This window comes from Silurus aristotelis (assembly GCF_946808225.1).
Source record: "Silurus aristotelis genome assembly, chromosome: 17".
NCBI lineage: Eukaryota > Metazoa > Chordata > Actinopteri > Siluriformes > Siluridae > Silurus > Silurus aristotelis.
In genome coordinates, this window is record NC_139590.1 from 2147935 (window position 1) to 2173371 (window position 25437).

The following is a 25437-nucleotide window of genomic DNA, read 5'->3' on the forward strand; positions in this document are numbered from 1 at the left end:
CCAGTTCATGATTGTCAGGGATCCACCAGCCACACCTTCCCCTGAACCACCCATCCCTCCTAGCAGCTCTCTATCAACTACCAACATCTGACATTCATCAGCTCACCCACTGTATCAACTACCAACTGTATCAACTACCAACATCTGACATTCATCAGCTCACCCACTGTATAACCACACACTTCCTATCACTCCCCGTCCATTCTACCGTTTAGTCTGGTGAACATCTTTGGACCTCGTTGGCTACATGCTTTGTACTATCTTTGTGGATTACTCTGTGGATTTACCTTGTGGACTTATCTTGGATTGTGTATACCTTTGTTCTGAACCTTTTGGTGGAGCTATCTGAGTTCAGGTGAACTAAGTTGGTTGTGTTTTGCTGTCTTTCTATTTTTGTTATTATAAACATCCGCTCTGCCGAACTCCGGTTTCCATACGTTCTTCCAGCCTAACAGAGATACAAGAGAATCAATATTGCTGCATTTGTGTTCCCACAGTGGCTGGCATGGGGCTTGTGAGGGTGGCTGGGATGAGGATGTGAGGGTGGCTGGGGTGAGGATGTGAGGGTGGCTGGGGTGGGGGTGTGAGGCTGGCTGGGGTGAGGGTTGTGAGGGTGGCTGGGGTGAGGATGTAAGGGTGGCTGGGGTGGGGGTGTGAGGGTGGCTGGGGTGAGGGTTGTGAGGGTGGCTAGAGTGTGGGAGTGCAGGATGTTTGGATCAAAATAAAGGTAAATATAATAGCACCAGAGGTTAGCGTGTGGTTATTGCATTTATTGATCAAATGCAAAACTGACTTACAAACATATTGACAGAAGAGACAAGAAAACAGTGTTTGGTTGTTTATTTCCCTTTGCTTATGTTTTGTTTCTTTATTTGTTTTCTTTGTAGTTTTTTGGTGCCATGGTGCTGTGATCTTATTGGTATGGTGCTATAAAGTCGATCAATAGTTGTGATTTATGGAGAGAATTTGCAACAAAGAATTAAGACAATGAGTTCTTCAGTAATTTAGTCTTATTGTATCTGAGTAAAATAAATTGAAGGCACCCGTCAAAAAAGAAATCTCTGCCTCCTTTGTTTGACGCTGAAGTGCTGCTACAGAGACTAATGACAACACAAAGGTTTGCCACAGGGGGCAGTCTCTGACATTGTGTCTACATTTTGAGTTATTCAGAATCACTAAATTGATGCCAAGAGCCTTAATTCTAGAAGCAAGTTAATAATTCTACAATACAAAGCTACTTCTAAAATAAAAAAAGATTATATCAGTGCTATAATTTAAGATATGCTGCCACTCTCAACAAATATAAAATCTACACAAGGCAATTTGTATCATAGCTTTAAAAAGAACAATATGAGCATGAGGAGAAAGCAAAAATGAAAGTGCTTGCATTTCAAAGCAAAATTGCTTTTAATAATACTGATTACATTTCGCAGATAAAAGAACATGGATTAAATAATGTAATTCACAATCTTTGAAAGTCAAATAAAGAAAATAAAGAAAAAAAATCCTGCAAGTAAAAAATATTTCTAGATTATATTAGATTATAATTGTATTAACATGTATGTGTTCTGCATCTCATTTTAGTTTAGATAGTTTAGAGCTTTATTTATCCCCTTGGGGCTAAATATGAGATTCAAGCTATCGTGGTGCTTCACACAATCTGTAAATGACCGTTGTGTCACTTTAAATTTTTCTTGAAGATGTTAGATGTTTCAGCATGTCTCTTGAGCATGTTCGGTTATGCAGTAGGGAGAGTAACACAAAAGGTAATTAGATCAGCAGAGAGAAGAGCGAAGGTTCATGTTCCTATACAGTCCATATACATGTGTTTTCCAGTGAGCAGAGACTAAATTCTGCTTAATTTCATCTTAGTTCCCTTTTGTAAAGGTGAGCGAGGTATGTGATGTCGACATATGTTACGTGTTATAGTTTATTTCAAAGTCCTATGAGCCTGTTAGCATGTACATGTTAATCATTGAGCTCTGTTAATTAATTGTTTCATATTGTCTTCATTCACTTTATCATTTATATTTGATATGTTTCTCTGTAAATGTGAACTTTATTTATTGTATTTTTTTGTATATGAGATATTTATTTGTTATGTTGTGTCTTTGTGTAGTTTCACGGTGCTACACATACCAAAGTTTAATGGCGCTCTTCGCGAGTGAAATAAAGAAAGAAGCACCTGTCAGAACACACACACATACAACTGTTAATACCTTAAAATAGAAGGAGAGGAAAAAATACAAATTAATAAAAATCCAAATACTGCAATGGTAAATAATAATAAAATATATGTGTAAAAAATTAAGAAAATTAAACCAAATGTTTTACATGAATACATGAGTCCTGAGTAAAGAATAAACTTAGATTTACATGGATATTTAAATATCATTTACAATGATAATACCTAAATTATAGAAAGTAATGATCGAATTTAACCATAATTTGTTACTGGACTGTGGATCTGCACTCTAACCTACACAATTGGCATAAATGTCCGTATCCACATAGTCATTGCCCACATCACTTCTTTGTTCTTGGGGATCAAAATTAATGTAATCATCATCTGAGTCTTTGGAATCCTCCTCCTGCTGGAAAATGGTTTCTGCATTTTGATAAACGTCTTCATTGTCATCTGTCTCAGGCTTTCCTTGGGGACTCTCATAAGTGTTGTTGGCACCTCCAACTTGATTTACTTAAAATGTACAGAGGTTTACAGGTTAATTTTCTATATATTCAATTTCAATAAAAAATAATGTAAGAAATGATCTGTCCTAAATGCTGTTACAGTAAAATAAGCAGTGATTACATCCTACATGTTTTTTGTGCACGTTTATGTAAAATTCATAAATTCATAAAGATTTCAATCCATTTATAGTCATTTGTGCAAAGTCTGCAAAACAAGATTAAGACTATTGTATTTCTGGTATAAAAAAACATTTATATTTTTAATAGGGTGATTTTATTACTATAGTGAAACTCACACTGCATATCATTTGTCTTATTCAGCTGATCATCTCTTGTTTGTTGCCTTTTTACAAAGTAAATGATGAGTGGAACTAGGAAGAGAAGCAGTCCTGCTGTCACTCCAACACCAATGTAGGGAGCTGGAGATGCTGAGAGCAAAATCATCATCATCATCATCATTATCATCAAGATTTTCAAAAATATATAGAAAATGACAGAAACAATTACTTCTACTCTACCTTTCACAGTGATGACCAGGACCTCATTGACAGTGGAGGTAAACGTACGTGAAGACACATTAATTTCATAGGTACAGCTGTAGTTTCCATGATGGACAAAATCTGCCTCAGGAAACAGGAAGACGGCTGAGTGGTTAACAGCTGATTGAGTTTTGGTGATGTTGGATCCACTGAACTTCAAGTGGAAGAAACCTCCTGGATACTGAGGTTTAGTGGAGCAGATGATTGAGAAGCTGTAGCCCCTTTTCACATCTGGTCCATTAGACCCCCAGTGGAATGAACCACCGGCAGCACTGAAGGAGATATTGGGCTGCAGCAGGTTTACTAGGAAATAACAAACAGAAAAGCCACTTTCGTTAAATCGGAACTGATGAAGAAGCTGCTAAGGGCTGTGTAAGGCACACCCTTTATTAATCTAACAATCATACTGTATATTGTTTATATTTATTTATTTGATAAAATTAAAGGTAAGAGTCTATAGTGTCATTACTTTGTAGCCGTAAAAAGATAAAGGTGAATGTTAAGATTGTTTGACACTAGAAATTCAGAGACTTGACTGTCTGAATTTTGTATTTACATGACACAGCCTATGTGTGAGCGGAGCATGCTAAGTCAGTTCTTGAGGGAGCTGACTGTGCACATTGTGCTCGCATGTCAATGCGAACACTCCGCTCCCATTGGGCACTCGTCGAGGAGGCATGGCACCGCTCTCGCTAAGGCGGAATGGCGTGCTAGTTCCTGGGGCTCGCAAATAGACCTCGGAGAGGGTTGTGAGACAGGCTTGTCTCTTTCTCCAATTTCACTTGCCCAGTCCAGCACTAATTCACTCTTTCGCATGCTTTGGAAGCTTTCCTTTTGGTGTATTTCTTCCCAATTCGATGAGACCTTTTCAGCTTTGCCTTAGATCTTTCTGTGTGTACGGGGTTTGGGGGTGGTCAGGGGGTATGACCTGCTGCGTGAGCTAGATGTGGGGAGCATTTCAGGTGGCCAGGAGTTATAGAAGTGGATTTATCTCTTAGGACGACAAAAGAGACCTCTGTGGCCGTTGGCCGGTCTATGGCCGCCCTAGCCTCCACCAAAAGGCACCTATGGCTTACCCTATCGGATCTTTCCGATCGGGACAGGGCCGTGCTGCTGAACGCCCCTCTAGTGCCAACTGGCCTGTTCAGCAACTCCGTGAACACGGTAGTCAATAGATTCCAGGAGGCTAAGAAACAGGCGGTGGCATTTCAGAGGTTCCTCCCAGATTGCTCTCATGGGGCTGCTCAGCAGGCGCAACCCCCAAGTACAACCCAGCACCTCCCGCCATCGGGAGGTACAGAAACAGTGCGTCGCTACTCGTGCTCCTTCTGTGAGGGATCCTGTGCGATGCTCTGGCCTGAAGCCCAGTGAGATGACAGATCTGAGGACTGCATCGAGCACCCCTCAATTTTCACTCAGCATCGTAGCGGACTTGGAGAACTCGTGGCCTCCTTTGACACTCCTAGAGCTGCACCAGGGCGTAGCCTCGGCTCTTGGCATACCAGAGGTCAGTCTCGATAGACTGATACCCTTAATGTCAATGGACTAATGTCTCTTTGTGCTTTCATTAACTGCTATAGCAACAGAGTGAGTGGTTAAGTCAATTAAAAGGGTGATTTAAATAAATGTTACCTGGAGGCAAAGTACATTTTCTGCCTGTCTCCCAAATTTTTTCCCCACATTCTGCATTTGGAAGGGGGCGGGGCACGATGACTAAGTCAAGACACAATGAGCATCTTGGCACAGGGGAGTGGGCAGAGTAGACCTTCTGGAGAAGTTTTGGGGTTTTTATGCTATGCACAAATGGGACAGGTTGCCATGTCTCACCTTACTGATGGCCACCAGAACCTTTGCAGGAAGAGAGACAAGGTGAGATGTGCACCTGGGTGACTAAATAGAGAGGAGCTGTGGCACCACTGGAGGACCTGGTAAGGCAGCTGGTAGGGGATGTAAAGCCATCTCTACAGACCGCAACCATGAACCGATTAGCCAGACATGGTTTCGTATACCTTCCTTTCAGTGTCCAGGCAGAGGGAACAAACCATTACAGGGGAAGGATAGAATGTGTTCAGAAGTTGTCTCTTCCTTGTCTGGAGAGTCCAGCTGGGACAGGAAATTATGCTTCCCCTTCTTGGATCCTGAATGATAAGAAAAAGTTGAAGGGTTCAGGCACTTGGCTGTCAGTAGGTCTTCCAGGTTTTAGTGGTCCTCCAGGTAACAAAGGGTTGTTCCACCCCCTCTGGCCAATGACAGCCAATGTCAAAGTTTGACAGCCAGTAGTTTTTATTCCCTAATAATTAATTTTATTTTGTGGGATTCCCCGGAAAGGCTACGACCAAGACAAATGCAGACATGGAAGTGCGTGTTGTGAACCCGTAAGAGCAAGTCGTGTGGACTGACAATTACCTTTATCTAGTGTGTTTGTTTGTTAGTAAAGACATTCAAGTAATACTTTTAATGTCATGTAGTGCACGGGCACAAAGTCAGAAACAAATGCAAGTGCAGGGTAAGAATGTTTCTTAAATATAAGCAGTGAAATAAATTAATGTAAATGTGAAACAGACTAAGGTCAGGTGATTGGCCAAAAACAATCTGAGAGAAAAATAAGAACAAGAAAGGAGAAACAAAATTAGACCAAACACCAGGAAAATGCAAAACATTAAACAATGAACAGAAACAGTGGTGTAAACTTTACACATTACTATATAGAGATATTATAGAAACAAAAGGCTATTTATAATTACAGGATGAAAACAACACAAAGAGACACACTTGGCAATGACTGGAGAATGGAATGTGGAAGTCACTAGTGTGTAGTGTGAGAGGGTTTATCTCTGACTTTGTGGAAATTATTTGGACAGCAGATACAATGAAATAATCACATAACACTGGAAAGTATAACATCCAGCCTGCACTTACCAACAGTAATGTTAATAGAGCTGCTCCTGGATGAAGTGGAGGATGTTTTCCTGTATGTGTAATCACAGGTGTACTCGCCCTGATGTGAAGCTTCTACAGTCAGAGTAAATGTTGTTGTAGACTCTGCAGTTTGCTTCTTTATTGATGTTCCAGTTTTATATAAACTGAAGTCTACAGAGATGCATGTTGGGCTGGGTGTGAAACATCTGAACTGAAGGACTTCTCCAACTGATACCACAGAGTTTGGGGAGATCCGAGTCAATGTAGGAGCCTGCATGTCTAATCAAACAGAAAAATAGTAATTTAGTACCTATATATGCTTAAACAGGTTATTAGTGAAATAAAAAAAAATAAATAAATAAAACTTACTTGAGCACACGACTCCAGCATCTTCATGGTGTCCACAGTTCTTCACTCCAAATCCTCTGTGTGAGCACTGATCTATGTAGCTCTCAGTTCCATTACACTGAACATCATCCAGCCAGGTTGGTTCAGTTCCCTGACCAAAGCGAGCATTACGAGGAGCACTGACAGCTTTCCCACATCCAAGCTGCCTACACACCACCTCTGCATCCTTTAAGTCCCAGTAATTATCACACACTGTTCCCCACTGGGCTTTGTGCAGGATCTCCACTCGACCACAACAGTTACTTGGACCATTCACCAACCTGATCTGATTATGGACTTGTTTTTTATATATATAAAAGAAATTCTTGGTAAGAATAACAAATAATTAGTGATTATTTAATGAGGAAAAAAAGTTACTGATAAATACTGGTCAGTAAAACATCCTGCCTGCACTTACCCACAGTAATGCTAATGGAGCTGCTCCTGGATGAAGTGGAGGATGTTTCCCTGTATGTGTAATCACAGGTGTACTTGCCCTGATGTGAAACTTCTACAGTCAGAGTAAATGTTGTTGTAGACTCTGCAGTTTGCTTATTTATTGATGTTCCAGTTTTATATAAACTGAAGTCTACAGAGATGCATGTTGTGCTGGGTGTGGAACATCTGAACTGAAGGACTTCTCCAACTGATACCACAGAGTTTGGAGATATCCGAGTCAATGTAGGAGCCTGCATGTCTAATCATATAGAAAAATGTTTAATAAATTAGTAACTATATATGCGTAAACAGGATGTTGGAATAAAAAGAATAATAACTTACTTGAGCACACGACTCCAGCATCTTCACTGTGTCCACAGTTCTCTACTCCAAATCCTCTGTGTGAGCACTGATCTATGTAGCTCTCAGTTCCATTACACTGAACATCATCCAGCCAGGTTGGTTCAAGTCCCTGACCAAAGCGAGCATTACGAGGAGCACTGACGGCTTTCCCACATCCAAGCTGCCTACACACCACCTCTGCATCCTTTAAATCCCAGTCATGATCACACACTGTTCCCCACTGGGCTTTGTGCAGGATTTCCACTCGACCACAACAGTTTCTCGAACCATTCACCAGCCTGATCTGATTATGGACTTGTTTTTTATATATATAAAATTTTTTAAGTTTTATTAGGAATTTATTTTTCTGCTCATCATTTGTACTCATTAATTATTAAAAAGTAATAATAACAGAAACAACAGCAGCTGAGTTTGCAAAAAAGTTTGAACTATAAAGAAGCCTTGCATTCTTGATGAATTTCAAACTGAAGTTATTATAAAAAGTGTTTTCCATCTGAACTACAGAGTCTCAGCTGAACAGTTCAGCTTGTTGATAAGCCCAAGCCATGCAACACTTGCTGGAAAGAATAACAATTCAACTTGACTGAATGAAAATAATTTTGTATCAGAACAGACGAATGCTGAAGGAGCAGCGTATCAGAAAAGGATCAAATGTAGATGTCTACAGACCTTCATCTTCCAGGGGTTCTTACCTTATAAAATGTAAGTGTAAATGTAGGTAAGATTTCTACCACAGTATTGCTGAAATTTCAAATCTGACAAAATTTGCTGATTATTATTCTATTATAGTTTTATGGTTATGTTCCTGTACTTATTCATTTCTATAGTATCAAATTACACAGGGAATCATATGGTACAACTTCCATATTTCCATCATATAATCATATGTAATTGTTAGAAGGAGAGGAGTTTATAATCACAACACCCTGTTGATTATCTTTTGATTAAATGGAACGTTTTATTCTTTTAATAAAAGTAACACTAAATAACTGATCAGTAGTAGAAGCTGAATTTTTCACCCATAACTGACTACAGTGTTTATTTTATTCTGTTAATGAAGCCACTTACAATAACACTATATTTCAGTTAGAAAGAAATGAACAAATTCTTGGTTAGAATAACAATTAATTAGTGATTATTTAATGAGGAATAAAAGTTATTGATTAATACTGGTATAAATCCTGTCTGCACTTACCCACAGTAATGTTAATGGAGCTGCTCCTGGATGAAGTGGAGGATGTTTCCCTGTATGTGTAATCACAGGTGTACTCGCCCTGATGTGAAGCTTCTACAGTCAGAGTAAATGTTGTTGTAGACTCTGCAGTTTGCTTCTTTATTGATGTTCCAGTTTTATATAAACTGAAGTCTACAGAGATGCATGTTGGGCTGGGTGTGGAACATCTGAACTGAAGGTTTTCTCCAACTGATACCACAGAGTTTGGGGAGATCCGAGTCAATGTAGGAGCCTGCATGTCTAATCAAACAGAAAAATAGTAATTTAGTACCTATATATGCTTAAACTGGTTATTAGTGGAATAAAAAAACAACAACAACAAAAAACTTACTTGAGCACACGACTCCAGCATCTTCTTGATGTCCACAGTCCTCTACTCCAAATCCTCTGTGTGAGCACTGATCTATGTAGCTCTCAGTTCCAGTACACTGAACATCATCCAGCCAGGTTGGTTCAGTTCCCTGACCGAAGCGAGCATTATGAGGAGCACTGACGGCTTTACCACATCCAAGCTGCCTACACACCACCTTTGCATCCTTTAAGTCCCAGTCCTCATCACACACTGTTCCCCACTGGGCTTTGTGCAGGATCTCCACTCGACCACAACAGTTACTTTGACCATTCACCAGCCTGATCTGATTATGGACTATTTAATTATATAAAAATCAAAAGAATTGTATTAATGACAGTTTTTCTGTTCATCAGATGTATCCATAAGCCACAGAAATATTATAATGAAAACCAGCAGCTGAGTTTCCAGAATCATTTCAAATTTAAAGAAGATTTTCTTTCTTAATAAATGCTATTTTAATGAGCTAAAAGAAAAAAAAATTATAGCTGAACAGTTGAATATCAAAGTTTTCAGGTTTTTCTTTTTAAGTTTTCTGAACCAAATGATTGCAATCAATTTAAACAGTTAAGCTTGTTGGTTAACACAAGCCATGCAAAGATTGCTGAACACAATAAAATTTTAACTAGATTGAATGAAAATAATTGTGTATAACAATATAAATTATTAAAACATGTACAATCCTAATTTAAAGAAAATTTGGGACAATTTGTAAAATGTAAATAAAATCAGAATGCTATAAAGTGGTATTTATTCTCAGTTAAAAACATATATTTTTGTATTATTGTAAATACAATATGGGTTTATAAAATGTGCAAAACATGGCATTGTGTTTTCATTTACATTTTCACAGTCTTCCAAAGTTTTGGGGAATTGGGTTTTTACATGCACCGTTATACATTTACAAAATAATCAGCTGATCATCAGAAAAACCAAATACAATGTACTGGACAAAGAAGCAGCTCATCAGACAAGGCTGAAATGTAGACATCTATAAACATTCGTAAATGGTGTTCATAAATCAGCACTTATTATATTTTAAGAAAAATGAAACAATTTGCTTTTTCATCAACTTAAGCATAAAAGTAGGTACAGTAAGATTTCAAACACTACAGAAATTTGACAGGACAAAAGTTGCTGAAATAGAATATTAAACAGTATTATAGTTTCTAATTCTCATTGTAATTTTCCATTTCTATAGTAATAAATTACACTGGGAATCATATGGTGGATATTTTGTATTACTATTTTATAGACATATGCAATTGTTGTAAAGAGGAGAGGAGTTTATGATCACAACACCTTACTGTAGATTATTTTCTTATAAAATGGGGGAATTTATTCTTTCTGTAAAAGTAAGACTAAATTACTGATCAGTAGTTGAAGCTTAGGCTGAATTATTCAACCAACACTGACTGACAGTTTTTGTGTTAGTCTGCTAATAAAGCTATTTACTGTAACACTATATGAAATTTATAGAGGATTTGTGCCAATTCTGGGAGAAAATAAAAATTAGATAGTGATTATTTAATGATTAATGATTATTGATGATTAATACTGGTCAGTAAAACATCCTGCCTGCACTTACCCACAGTAATGTTAATGGAGCTGCTCCTGGATGAAGTGGAGGATGTTTCCCTGTATGTGTAATCACAGGTGTACTCGCCCTGATGTGAAGCTTCTACAGTCAGAGTAAATGTTGTTGTAGACTCTGCAGTTTGCTTCTTTATTGATGTCCCAGTTTTATATAAACTGAAGTCTACAGAGATGCATGTTGGGCTGGGTGTGGAACATCTGAACTGAAGGACTTCTCCAATTAATACCACAGAGTTTGGGGAGATCCGAGTCAATGTAGGAGCCTGCATGTCTTACCATATAGAAAAATGTTTAATAAAATAGTATATTTGCTTAAACAGGATATTAGGATAAAAAGAATAATAACTTACTTGAGCACACGACTCCAGCATCTTCTTCATGTCCACAGTTCTCTACTCCAAATCCATTGTGTGAGCACTGATCTATGTAGCTCTCAGTTCCAGTACACTGAACATCATCCAGCCAGGTTGGTTCAGTTCCCTGACCAAAGCGAGCATTATGAGGAGCACTGATGGCTTTCCCACATCCAAGCTGCCTACACACCACCTCTGCATCCTTTAAGTCCCAGTCATCATCACACACTGTTCCCCACTGGGCTTTGTGCAGGATCTCCACTCGACCACAACAGTTACTTGGACCATTCACCAGCCTGATCTGAGCTGGTTTATTATAAATAAAAGGCAGAAGATTTTTATAAATGACGTTTTTCTGTCATTCAGTTTCAGTCATGAGTCAGAAAGAGCTCATTTTACAAAAAGGAAAACAGTTACGTACAGTTTATACTATTTTATTTGTTACTGTGTTTGCTTAAGAATCATTTGTTTATGTTCTGTGTAATAAATAACCAATTTTACAAGTAATATACACAACATGTAATGTTGCTCTTTTTATGTAAATTCTCCAGAAATGTCCTGAAAATAGGTTGCAGTCTGTATTAAATTTTTAAGGCTGATACGTGCAGCTGAATTTAAAGAATGTCAGTTCAACTCAACTTCATTACAAATGAAACTTTACAGCATAAACAATAAACCCCAGTGTCAGGGCCATGCATTTCACACCGAGGCCTTCAGTGGTGTCCTACCTGAATCAATCCACTTCTTATTACAATCACTATGATGCCATGGTGATAGAAACCATCAGTTTTATACAGAAACACATTGAAACAGAGCGAAGCATAACAGACAGGTATTTCATGCAGTGAGAATGAAATCCATTACTAAAGTAAGAAAACCAATTAACACAATTCAACACATCTCCTCCAACACCTCTCCAACACATCACCACCATCGCCACCATCACTACATCATTTCTAGCAAGGGCATCATTTTCAACCTCATAGTTCTCCGAGCATGGAAAACCCAGAAATTATCCTTTTCCTGCTGTTTTCAAAATTAGGCAAATTGTATGTTTTTCCACATGAAAAATGCTACCGTAATTTCCGGACTATAAAGCGCACCCATATATAAGCCGCACCCACTGAATTTTACAAATATTTGTATTTTTAACATAAATAAGCCACAGTATACACTAATGTACTTTACACAGGCTTTAACGAAAGACACGTTACACACGGTGTAACGGTTGAAATATGTTGCGCTTCCTTTAGGAGCATAGCGGTATTTTGGGAATAGCCTGCCACTGCATTCTTCCGGTATTACTGTGTGTGTGTGTGTAAGACTGAGGATTATGTCCTTATTATTTTCTGATGCTCATTTCTAAGTTTCTTTGACTAACCCTTAACGCTGTTGCCAAGAAAAATAAAAAAGCACGAGTTTTGGAAACCTGTCTGTGCTTATATGATTTCTGTTGCAACTGGAGTTAGCGAGCTCTCCCTTCACCCAGACTCAACACGCTACAACGGCTTGTATCTAAACAGTAGCCGACCAAGAAAGTCATTGTTCACTGTCTTCCTTCTTCCTTTAACAACTATTTCTCTCGGGAGTTTATCTTTTGGCATCATTGTGCGTGAAAAAAATAAAAAGTTTTTTCTCCCGAAGCCGTGAAGCTCAGAACACAGGTGAGGTGCGTTTTTTCGTTTCTGTTCGGAAATTTCATTGGTCTAATGTTATGGGGTTCAGTTTTTTGGCTTGAAGTTTGTGAAACCGGGAAAAACCCAGGAAAAATTCATAATTTAGCCGCTTCGTTGTTTAAGCCGCGGGGTTTAAAACTTAAAATAAGGGGCGGCTTATAGTCAGAAAAATAAATAAATAAATAGTTTAAACTGTTTCGGCCAAACTTTCCTCACAATTTCCAGCTTTTCTTGAAAGGTCTGTCTTGAAAATGTTCTTGTAAGTCTATCTGAGACCAGTCTGTCAGCTCTTATGGTTAAAAAAAAAACCAAACAGCCATTAAATCTACACGAATATTGAGCTTTGCTCTGACTAGTCAAGTCAAGTTTATTTCTGTTGCGCTTTTCACATCAGACATTGTCTCAAAGCAGCTTTACAGAATTTAAGAGTTAAAGATATACTAGTGTGATCTCTAAACATCCAACCTAAGAATGTGAAAATGCTGGTGCTATTGTACGCCTGCTAAATGGCCCCGGTGTCACCAACTCGAATTTGAGTGGTTAAATTAACAGTTTTATTGTCATGTATTTGAAGCTACAGGTGCCCACAGTGTTGATTTTGAAGGCTTTAAGGCAGATTTCTTTGACCCTCGCAACACATGATGGCTGACATATGATTTGATAGAAACTCTAACATAAACATACACTTCTGAAAGCAGCACAACCAAAAGAAAAGCACTGAAATGAAGAGAATAGACTCTTAGTAATTATTTAATAAATATTCATTGGGAAAAAAAATTGAGACATGAGACAATGAGACATTCACATTTAATATAACATTCATGAAATATCAAGATACTGATCTGAAATAATTTACTAGTAACTCAATAAATTACATTTATACAATTTGACAGATACCCTTCTCCAGAGCCACTTACAACTGAAGTGTAACATTATACACCTGAGCACCTGATTGTTAAGGGACTTTCTCAAGGGCCCAAGAGCAGCATTTTGGTCTGAACCACTGAGTTACGAAGTCACCACATGTTCATGACTTTTCACAAATTGTTGAATTATTGTCTATAACAGCATTACAGTTCTTCACCTCTTCTTATATTACCATTTGTTATTGTTATTATATAAGAAAAATAATTTTGTAACAGTATACGCCGAAGTGACATTAATTTTTATCAACAGCAGCTGTTAAGCAAATCGGATTTAACAGCCAGACAACGTCAGCTTGTTGTGGAATTTGCAGCTGTTACCCGGTTCTGAAGATCTGTATTTCAGGATTTTGGGGTTCTGTCATGCCTCTTATCTCCACCAGATGTCCCTATTGTTTCCTTATGTTGTTTTCTTCTGTTCATTAAGTCAATCATCTTCCAACCTTCAACCTGTTTGAGTCTGTTTCTGCTGTTGGGTTCACATACTACTCTGTGGCACAATCTGAGAGAGGGTCTGACCAAAAAACCGCTGTTTACTCTGTTTTAACTTCTAGCTCAGATTTTACATCTGATTAAGTTGATTTAAAAACATTTTATGTTAAAATGACAATTAATTAAATCAAGTGGTGGCAAAATATATATATTTTTTTAATTAATTAATAAAAGGTAATCAGTGATATATAATCACATTTATTAGAATGTAATAAAGTAAAAGTTTTCTGTACCTGAGCAAGTAACACCAGCATCTTCACCATGGCCACAGTCGTGTATCCCAAATCCATTATGACGGCACCGTGTGATGTCACTTTCACTTCCAGAACACTGAACATCATCCAGCCATATTGGGCCACTTCCCTGACCAAAGTGGGCACTTTGATGATCACTGACAGCTTTACCACATCCAAGCTGTCTACACACCACATGTGCATCATTCAGATCCCAGCTATCATCACACACTGTTCCCCACTGGTTATTATAATAGATTTCCACTCTACCAGAGCAGGAGTTACTGCCACCAGCGAGTCGTATGTTAGCAGCATCTAATACAAACAGCAAAATGCACATTAATATTCATTCTTTATAATTAATTTTATTACCAACTAATATTCTACTGTTAATTTTTATTGTACAGTATATTTTCCCATCAAGTATAAATTACCAGTACAATCATCTAAACTCCAAATAAGCATCAGTAGACGTGTACCTCTGTGTTGAATGACTGGATCTGTTACAAATTTCATTAACTAGAATGAAAGCGTTATTAATTCACAAGGAAAAAAAAATATCAAAAATGAAATTAAAAAAACAAAATTGACCAAACAAACCACAATACAGACAACACAATTATCACAGACAATCAGACAACACCATACATCACAGACAACACAATCACAGGCAGCACAAAGCTCAAAGATTTGCAGTTTTATGAGGAAGTTTCAGAATGAACTCTGATGAGGGCTAAAGCTGATGAAGAGGATTATCCAAGACAGTTCGAGGTGAGAAATTGTGTTGTTGCACGGGAGGAACTGAGTGGCTGCCTGACTCTGGTTTACTGAGGGAAGTTGTTGAACCTCCTGCAAAACTGTCTCTGCTTGATTCAGCCAGACGAGCTACGCAGTGAACTTTACAATCACAAGGTATAATTATTTTTATTTGGGATAAGTATTGTACGAGCTCTGAGGTCCTGGATGAGCTGTCAGAGATTGCAATGACGTTGGAACTACTTCCACATGCACAGCTACCACCAGCTTAACTTCCAACGTACACACTAATATGATCAAAAATACAGCACACTCATGCACATACAGTGAGGAAAATAAGTATTTGAACACCCTGCTATTTTGCAAGTTCTCCCACTTAGAAATCATGGAGGAGTCTGAAATTGTCATCGTAGGTGCATGTCCACTGTGAGAGACATAATCTAAAAAAAAAAAATCCAGAAATCACAATGTATGATTTTTAAACTATTTATTTGTATGATACAGCTGCAAATAAGTATTTGAACACCTGTCTATCAGCTAGAATTCTATCCCTCAAAGACCTGTTAGTCTGCCTTTAAAATGTCCACCTCCACTACATTTATTATCCTAAATTAGATGCACCTGTTTGAGGTCGTTAGCTGCATAAAGACACCTGTCCACCCCATACAATCAGTAAGAATCCAACTACTAACATGGCCAAGACCGAGGAGCTGTCCAAAGACACTAGAGACAAAATTGTACACCTCCACAAGGCTGGAAAGGGCTACGGGGAAATTGCCAAGCAGCTTGGTGAAAAAAGGTTCACTGTTGGAGCAATCATTAGAAAATGGAAGGAGCTAAACATGACTGTAAATCTCCCTCAGACTGGGGCTCCATGCAAGATCTCACCTCGTGGGGTCTCAATGATCCTAAGAAAGGTGAGAAATCAGCCCAGAACTACACGGGAGGAGCTGGTCAATGACCTGAAAAGAGCTGGGACCCCCGTTTCCAAGGTTACTGTTGGTAATACACTAAGACGTCATTGTTTGAAATCATGCATGGCACAGAAGGTTCCCCTGCTTAAACCAGCACATGTCCAGGCACGTCTTAAGTTTGCCAATGACCATTTGGATGATCCAGAGGAGTCATGGGAGAAAGTCATGTGGTCAGATGAGACCAAAATAGAACTTTTGGGTCATAATTCCACTAAACGTGTTTGGAGGAAGAAGAATGATGAGTACCATCCCAAGAACACCATCCCTACTGTGAAGCATGGGGGTGGTAGCATCATGCTTTGGGGGTGTTTTTCTGCACATGTGACAGGGTGACTGCACTGTATTAAGGAAAAGATGACTGGGGCCATGTATTGCGAGATTTTGGGGAACAACCTCCTTCCCTCAGTTAGAGCATTGAAGATGGGTCGAGGCTGGGTCTTCCAACATGACAATGACCCGAAGCACACAGCCAGGATAACCAAGGAGTGGCTCTGTAAGAAGCATATCAAGGTTCTGGCATGGCCTAGCCAGTCTCCAGACCTAAACCCAATAGAGAATCTTTGAAGGGAGCTCAAACTCCATGTTTCTCAGTGACAGGCCAGAAACCTGACTGATCTAGAAAAGATCTGTGTGGAGGAGTGGGCCAAAATCCCTCCTGCAGTGTGTGCAAACCTGGTGAAAAACTACAGGAAACGTTTGACCTCTGTAGTTGCAAACAAAGGCTACTGTACCAAATATTAACACTGACTTTCTCAGGTGTTCAAATACTTATTTGCAGCTGTATCATACAAATAAATAGTAAAAAAAAATCATATATTGTGATTTCTGGATTTTTTTTTTAGATTATGTCTCTCACAGTGGACATGCACCTACGATGACAATTTCAGACCCCTCCATGATTTCTAAGTGGGAGAACTTGCAAAATAGCAGGGTGTTCAAATACTTTTCCTCACTGTACACCTGAGCATCAGAGCAGAGTTACAGTACAGTGGCCAGGGTCATACAGAGGTTTTCCAAGACGGGTTCCACTCGTATTCCACCTTGTGCTGTCCATCAGGTGCAGAAGCTGCTTCAAAAAACAGATGCATGAGTGCTGCAGCATTGCTTTAGAGCAGGGGTCTCCAATCTTTTCCAGAAAGGGCCGGTGTGGGTGCAGGTTTTTATTCCAACCAAGCGAGTCCACACCAAATTCTACCTGTTCAAATCTAATGATCGTCATTGTAAATGACTATCAGGTGTGACCATTGATTGGTTGGAATGAAAACCTGCACCCACACTGGCCCTTTCTGGAAAAGATTGGAGACCCCTGCATTAGAGGATGCTGAAAAAAATCTGTCCAAGGGATGGTGTCCATCATGTGTGGTGACACCCTGGTAAGGAGGACCAAGAAAATTGTGTCTTGCCTACAGTCCATCATGGTGGTGGCAGCATAATGGTCTGGGGCTGCATGAGTGCTGCTGGTACTGGGGAGCTGTGTTGGGCAACGTTACTTTTAAAAGTAATGCAATATTGAGTTACTCCGCAAAAAAGTAACTAATAACGTTACTTATTTACTTTTTATGGAAAGTAATGCGTTATATTACTTTTGTGTTAATTTTGCGTTACTTTTGCGTTACTTTTATCTCTTTCACGCCTTACAGGTGTAACAGGTGTAATATAGATATTTGCCATTAAGAAATAAGTTCTATTAGGGCAAAAGATATGTCTTAAATATTTAAAATGTTTAATAACTTCTTAGAGAACAATAAGATGATCGACTAAATTTTGACCACAAGCCTGAACTCTTTCCAGTCGCACTTCTGTATACTGCTTTTCAATCTGCCCTCACCATCAGGAATGTACACCGTCTCTCTCTCTCTCTCTCTCTCTGTGTTGCGATGCCATCGTACATGTGTCTCCCACGGAAAACTTTTATTCTGAGCATATTCCATATTCGTATTCATATTCAAAGTCGGCAAAAGTTTTCTTTAGTTCTGTCTCCATTTCCATATATGCCTTATATGCCCCCCACCCCCCGCGCACACACATCTGCAGTGTTGTGCTTTGCATGCAGCTGTTTTTTTTTAGCTTTTCACCAACACATAATCTACACTTAACCTGTCAGGGTGCGAGTGAAACAGGAGGCGGACGCCGGAATACAGCTCGCTCAGGTTCAATAACAAGAGTGAGTGAGAGAAAAATACACCAGCACACACGCGCGCGCAAACACACACACACACACACACAGATGCACGCACTCACGCATACACAAGTCCTGTGAGAGAGTCCGAGGTACGCTTGGGGAGAAGCGTAGCGGATCGGAGATGCGCGGAGGAGAAGCGAAGCCGGTACCGGATAGCGGAACCGGAATAGAACGGGAAACAAATAACCCCCACATCCAGCCGTACGTAGAGACCAACACATGCAATAATGAACGGCGTGTGAATGTGAGAGAGGGGTTTATGTAGTAACGGGGTGGAGTGATGATGAGCTTCAGACGTGCCTCGTTGAGCCTGGAGCTCCAGAGAGAGTGGAGGCATGATTGATGATGAGCCCCAGGTGTGCTTGGTTAAACCTGGAGCTCTAGGGAGAGCGGAGGCATAGAGAGCCACCAGGGGCGCAATTAACAGTTTTATGGGGGGCAAGACAGAATCTTGGGCCCCCATATATATATATATATATATATATATATATATATATATATATATATATATATATATATATATATATATATATATATATATATTTTTTTTTTTTTATAATATAATTAATAATATATGTTATATTATTAATAATAAAGTTAATATAGTTGAATTTTATTTACAGGGAATTTATTTAATCAATTAATTAATATTATTAATATTAATATTATTAATCAATAAATTTTAATTGATGATTGTGGGGCCCCCTAGCGTTCTTTTGGGCCCATATGCCTGGCATACTCTGCACCCCCCCCTAACGGCGCCACTGAGAGCCACCAAAGGGGGCGTGGCAGGTGGATCCCTGACATTACCATTATTCCTTTCTCCTTTTCCTTGACAATTTGAAAATAAAAAGAACACTTCCATCACAGTAATGTAATGCTCTGGTTTGCCATCTCCGCTTCTGACCAGCTTCTGTTCCCGCTGCTCGCACGTATGAGTGCGCGATTCTACGTGACTACGTTCATTTTAATTCAGTATTACCCTAACCCTAACCAAAATAATTTAACTGAAAAGTAACTCGCATTACTTTAAAAAAAAAGTAACTCAGATATTAGTGTGTAAATTTATAAAGTAACACGCTACTTTACTCTTTACTCCAGAAAAGTAATATTATTATCACCTCTATCTTCAACAGATCACTGGAGCTGTGTGAGGTCCCCTCCTGCTTTAAACTCTCCACAATCATCCCGGTCCCCAAGAAACCCTCCATTACTGGACTGAATGACTACAGGCCTGTCGCTCTGACATCTGTTGTCATGAAGACCTTTGAAAAGCTGGTATTGGCCCATCTAAAGAAGGTGACAGAACAACTGCTGGATCCCCTACAGTTTGCATACCGAGCAAACAGATCGGTGGATGACGCAGTCAACATGGGGCTAAACTACATTCTACAACACCTTGACTGCCCAGGAACATATGTCTGGATTCTGTTTGTTGACTTTAGTTCGGCTTTCAATAAAATAATTCCAGGAATCTTTCAGTCCAAACTCCTAAACCTCACTATACACCCATCTGTCAATGGATCACCAGCTTCCTGACAGGCAGAAAACAACAGGTGAGACTGGGAGATGTTACCTCCAGTATTCGGACATTCAGCACTGGTGCGCCTCAGGGATGTGTCCTTTCCCCACTGCTATTCTCCCTTTATACAAATGACTGCATATCAAGTGACCCAACTGTTAAACTCCTGAAATTTGCAGATGAGACCACACTCATCAGACTCATCCAAGATGGTGACGAGTCTGCATATGAGCAGGAGGTGAAGCAGTTGGTGTTATGGTGCAGTAAGAACAACCTTGAGCTAAACACACTCAAAACTGTGGAGATGATAGTGGACTTTAGGAAACACCCTTCAACACCACTTCCCCTCACAATATCCAACATCCCTGTGTCATCTGTGGAGAACTTCAAGTTTCTGGGCACTACCATTTCCCAAGACCTGAAATGGGAATGCAACATAAACTCAATTCTTAAAAAGGCCCAGCAAAGGATATACTTTCTACGCCAGTTAAGGAAGTACAGTCTGCCACAGGATCTGTTGATGCAGTTCTACACTGCAGTCATTGAATCTGTCCTGTGCTCATCAATCACCATCTGGTTTGGAGCAACAACAAAACAGGACAGAAACAGACTGCAGAAAACTGTTAAAACAGCAGAAAAAATCATTGGTGCTCCCCTGCCCACTCTCCAGGACTTGTACCAAACAAGAACCAGAAACCGGGCAGAAAAAATCATTAATGACCCTTCACACCCTGGTCACAACATCTTCCAGCTCCTCCCTTCTGGCAGGCGCTACAGAACTTTGTTCACCAAAACTGCCAGACACAGGAACAGTTTCTTTCCCCAAGCAATCAGCCTCACTAACAACTGACCATAATTATATTCCCTGCTCATATCTATAAGTACTGCACACAACTGTCAGTCATCACATTATCTGTATATGTTACACACACTATGGCTGCTACATACTGTACAAACTTCTATAGTAAACTCTCTATCATACCTGACACACAATACTGTTTACACTACCATGCACTCTCACACTTTATGTTTACTGATCTGTATCCATATTTATTACCCACACTGTCTATACTGTCTCACATTGTCTGTATTGTCTTGTATAGTCTGTTTGTGTCTTGTCTTGTCTGTTTTGTCATGTATAGGTTTATTTATGTCTGTACTTTTGAGTCACTAACAGCTGGAACCAAATTTCTTGTGTGTGTCAACACACTTGGCCAATAAACCTTATTCTGATTCTGATAACGCACTGCTGGGGAGCTGCGGTTCATTGAAGGAAACATGGATTCCAACATGTACTGTGACATTCTGAAGCAGGACATGATGCCGAACCGCAGTTTTCAAACATAAAAACCACCCAAACACACCACCAAGATGATAGTGATGGAGTTGCCAAGTAAGTCTCCAGACGTGAACCTGAATAGCTGAATACATGAGCCCTGAATAGACATCACAAGACAGTGAAGGATATACAAAACACAAAATAGTGCCAACCAGTAAACCTACTGTACAAAATGTTATATAGCACAATGTGCAAAAGAAAGAACTATAAACAAGTGTATTTGTAAATAAACACAAAATGGAAAAACAAGGTTGTGCAAAACAGCAAAAGCAGCGATCAAGAAGATGTGCAAAACAGCATGTAAACAGTTATATAGTTATAATAAAAGAATAATATAGATGGATGTGTGTGAATCCAAATGAGTATGAGTGGTGTTTGACTTTAGATTTGTAGCAGCTCAATAACATAGGTTAAATAACAATAAGTTGAGTATGTGTGTGTATATATATATATATATATATATATATATATATATATATATATATATATATATATATATATATATATATTCGATTCGGTTCGATTCGGATTGAATGCAATCCTTTTTATGTGAGGAACATAGTTACAATCAGGGTTCCCTCACGGACATATAAAGGGGCGGAGTTAGCGTAGTGTTATTTCATATCAAAAATAAATAATAATGCATGAAAAGAATCAATAGTGCTCATCGCAATAGTGCTAGTTCGCAAAAGAATCTATATTGCTAGTCACGAGGAGGTGGCCACCAGCTTAAAGTAGCGCTATCCTGCATATGTTTGGGTCAGGAAATGATGAGTGGAGACTGGAAGAAAGAACCCAAATGCAGGATGCAAGCAGAGTAATATAGAATACTGTCTTTATTGAGAAAGAGGCAGGGGGGAGTAACACTCTGGTCATACACAGTTCTAGGGTCAAATACAACAGACAGAGCAATGGGGCTCAGGCAAAAAAACAGTCCAAGTCCAAGATCCAGGATGTGCTGGAAAACCAAAATCAACAAACAGTCCAAAATTCCAAGAGCCGGCAAAATAAGCAATATCGAGCAGAGCAAAAAACACAAACTAAGGTCCAAAATCCAAAACCGGTAAACAGGCAGGCAGAACGGGGATCAAGGTCAGTGTCAGGGTCAGGAACAGGAACAGGAACAGGAACCAGAAAGGCAGGGTGGCAAGACTACTTTCAGGGACTTAGGAAGCTGGTAAGATAATCTGGCCGAGAGTAAAAGTCTGTCTGTCCTTAAATAATGTGTGGCGCGGGATAAACGGCAAGATGGCCGCCGACTCGGAAGCATACACCACGAACCAGTTTGAGACAAATAAAAAAAAATCATAAATCCTGAATCCATAGCGCTAGTGTTAGCTGCAGGCCATTTCCTGGTTAGGGGATAATACTAGTGCTATTGATTCTTTAGCGTTTTATATCTAGCTTCAAGAATTTCTTATAAAAGGAGAAAATCTGTCATTTCCGTTCATTTTAATTTACACGCAATTTTAGGTTTTGCGTTTCTTCCCCCCAAACTGGACTGAGACACATATCGAATAACACATAATCAGACTTAAAACGAGATACATACCGAACCATGAGTGTTGTGTAGTCTAAACAAAGTCTAAACAAAGATGTAGGTCTGATGATGCAGATTTTTCTACACTAGAATATACATACTGTACATTTTTAAATACTCTATATGTGTCTTGTTTAGAATTGCCTTTTATTATACTCTGCTTGCTGAGTTTATAATAAAAGAAAATATATAATCATGACCCCCTACAGTACATTGTATAGTGTGTTGTTAATGCAGGAAATAATCTGTTTCCTTTCAGGAAGTTCATTTGCTCACACTTTTGTTCTTAGTGTTGTTCATGATCTCTAAACCAGGAGGTCACTCCGTCTTCTCAGAACGAGAATATATTTATTTTATAAATTAGGAGGTTTAGATTTTTTATTGAGCAATAAAAAGTGCTTGAAATTAAATGATTTTAAAGTTAATAAAATAAGTATAATCAGTTTAATAATTCCAATATGTAATTTTTTATGTAATTAATTTGTCACATGTTCATTACAGCAAAATTTGTTCTTCACATGTCCCAGCTTGCTCAGAAGCTGGGGTTAGAGCGCAGGGTCTGCCCTGATATGGCGCCCCTGGAGTATAGAGGGTTAAGGGCCTTGCTCAAGGGCCTAAGATTGACAGCTTGGCAATACCAGGGCTTGAACCCCCGGCCTTCCGATCAGTAACCCAGCGCCTTAACCACTGAGTTCCCACTCCCCTAATCTAGGTTTATTATTATTATTATTAAAATTACACTTACCAGCCAACAGTGAAGCTGTGGGGACACTGACTATGGAGAGAAAATAAAGAGGATGTAAACCAGTGATATAAAAACCCAAAGCTGTCTTTCACTTGATAATCTTTAATTATACTAAAATATAAATAATCCTCAGCTGTATATGAATTTAGACTTAGAGACTTTATTTGTCATTGTTGTGATATAACAAAATTAGTTTGGTAGCTTTCAGAGACCAGCAGCAATAAGAAAGAAAATGTAAGAGTAAACAAAAGAATAAACAAAGATAATAAAATATAAAAATTTTAAATATAAAATGTGCAGTGTAACATGAACATATGTTTATTCAAATATATGTGCATGTTACAATTATTTATTAAATATTATCAGTAATTTTATAAAAAAATGTTAATATTATTATTCTAATACTTAAACTAATTTATTTAATAGTATCAGTAATTCAGTCATAAGCAGAACAGTAGTGCTGGGACCGAACGCTCTGTGCTTCTGCTTCACCATGCTGTTAAATACTAAAGAGTTTGTGTAATGAGTCTGTTAGAAATTTGCGTATTGTTAGGAATATAACTGTTTTCAGCAGGTAATTGGTTCAGTCCTCACTAGACATATGGACACCTTTCATGAAAATGACTGATGAGATTATAAAAAAGTTAAGATAAACTATCATCACCCTTTAATAACATTTCTTTCAGTTTTGTGAGTTTTATACTTTTATGAATGAAAATTCTGGAGAACACTTTATGTGTATCACATCTTGACCTTCACCAACAGGAAAAAAGACAAGCAGATTTGACAGTAAATAAATTATAACGGCCAATAAAGGTTAATGTCGAGCGCAACAGTAATATTGCATCAGCATGTTTTTCCTCAAAGAAGAAGTGTAACAGTTTAAGCACATCTCACACAGCTCAAAATAACATTATATTCTAAATAATTTATATTTTTCTATAAAATTGTGAACAATAAAAAATTATATAGACAATAGATTATCTTCATAAAGCAAAATATTATAGGTCAAGAAAAGACCTCAAAATGCAGTAAATATTAATAATCATCTTGCAAAGATTCTTTGTGATATGAATTGTTTTAAAAACAAAACCTGTCTCGTATAATTCACAATAATAAAACATGGAAACTGTGATATTATAAAAAAAAAAAGTATTTACCAAGTAATAAAGTGAGATGAAGTCTCAACATGCTGGTTCTTCAGGCGTAGTTCAGTTTGATGCTAATTTCGATTAGCGCTCACTGTCGATCTCTATTTATGCTGAAGCTTCATGAATTTGAAGAGGCGGAGTTTCTTTTTTTGTTTAGTTTCTGCTTATGAGAGATAAAAAAAAATCACCACTAGTTATAGAAATCTTTTCAAGCCCACTGAGTGACTGTAGTGTGAATGTGTAATTACTTTTTGCAATTTTTATAGAAAATATACAAATTTATTTACATTTTTACGTCATTATTTTAACAATTCAGTTAATAACTCCAGCATTTTATTTACAACAACTCAAAACTTATACGTTTGTGCTCAAGTTAAAATCATTCTCATCCATGTTTTTTTTTTTATTTCTTTACTCATGATTTTAAAATGTACAGCATGTCGATGATTCTAGTTCACTTTTTAGTCAAGAAAAAGGCGTTCTCACACTTTCTCTCACACTTTCCTCTTTTCTTTTGTGCTAAAACATTAAAAGAAAAGCTGCTAACCTAGCATACTGTAAAGCACAACAATCCAGTAAAATCATCATTGCGTTATTTTGGGTCATTTTACACCACATACTGCATATTCAGAGCATATATTCTCCAAGATGGTGCCGGTGAGGTCGGCTGCCGTCACGACTGCGCTGGATACGTTTTCTCTTTTTTGTTTACTTTATAATTTAATTTAATTAGTTACAGTTCCATCTACACAAGATGGACATCATTAGATATGACAGAGACACTCATATCTATTGGTGTACAATGCACTCACCTTTCACCGTTTTTAAACCCGGACCCATGCTGGCTGAGCGAGATCCTGAGGGAGAACAAAGGACGCAATCCGTATCGGCGTCCACGAGGAAAATGAGCCGGCGTCAGGAACAGGCTGAGGGCACGCACACACCGCGCTTCCTTACCTAGTATCCTGTTAGCCAACGTCCAGTCACTGGAAAACAAGCTCGAAGACCTCAGGTCAAGGGTCAATTTCCAGAGAG

At 38.5% G+C, this 25437-nt stretch overlaps 1 protein-coding gene across 1 annotated transcript; it reads right to left on the reverse strand.

Annotated features, from left to right (window-relative positions):
* Positions 1–999: 999 nt before the first annotated feature.
* Positions 1000–24481, reverse strand: LOC310740326 (uncharacterized protein). Its single transcript, XM_083566974.1, has 8 exons — positions 24412–24481; positions 23252–23281; positions 14194–14508; positions 8903–9217; positions 8533–8811; positions 3210–3533; positions 2988–3119; positions 1000–2698 (listed from the first exon to the last, which is right to left on the reverse strand). Exons 1-8 carry the CDS (start codon positions 24440–24442, stop codon positions 2475–2477), a joined length of 1650 nt encoding a protein of 549 aa, XP_083423100.1. The 5' UTR covers positions 24443–24481; the 3' UTR covers positions 1000–2474.
* Between the last annotated feature and the right edge of the window lie 956 nt (positions 24482–25437).

Bases quoted from the DNA above. Each gene is read 5' to 3' on its own strand.
- LOC310740326 (XM_083566974.1), bottom strand. From the start codon at position 24,442: ATGTTGAGACTTCATCTCACTTTATTACTTG. The intron at 3,534-8,532 runs GTAAGTGCAGAC...GTTATTTCCTAG, and splicing joins CTCCATTAACATTACTGTGG to TAAACCTGCTGCAGCCCAAT. The intron at 2,699-2,987 runs GTGAGTTTCACT...GTACATTTTAAG, and splicing joins TAAGACAAATGATATGCAGT to TAAATCAAGTTGGAGGTGCC.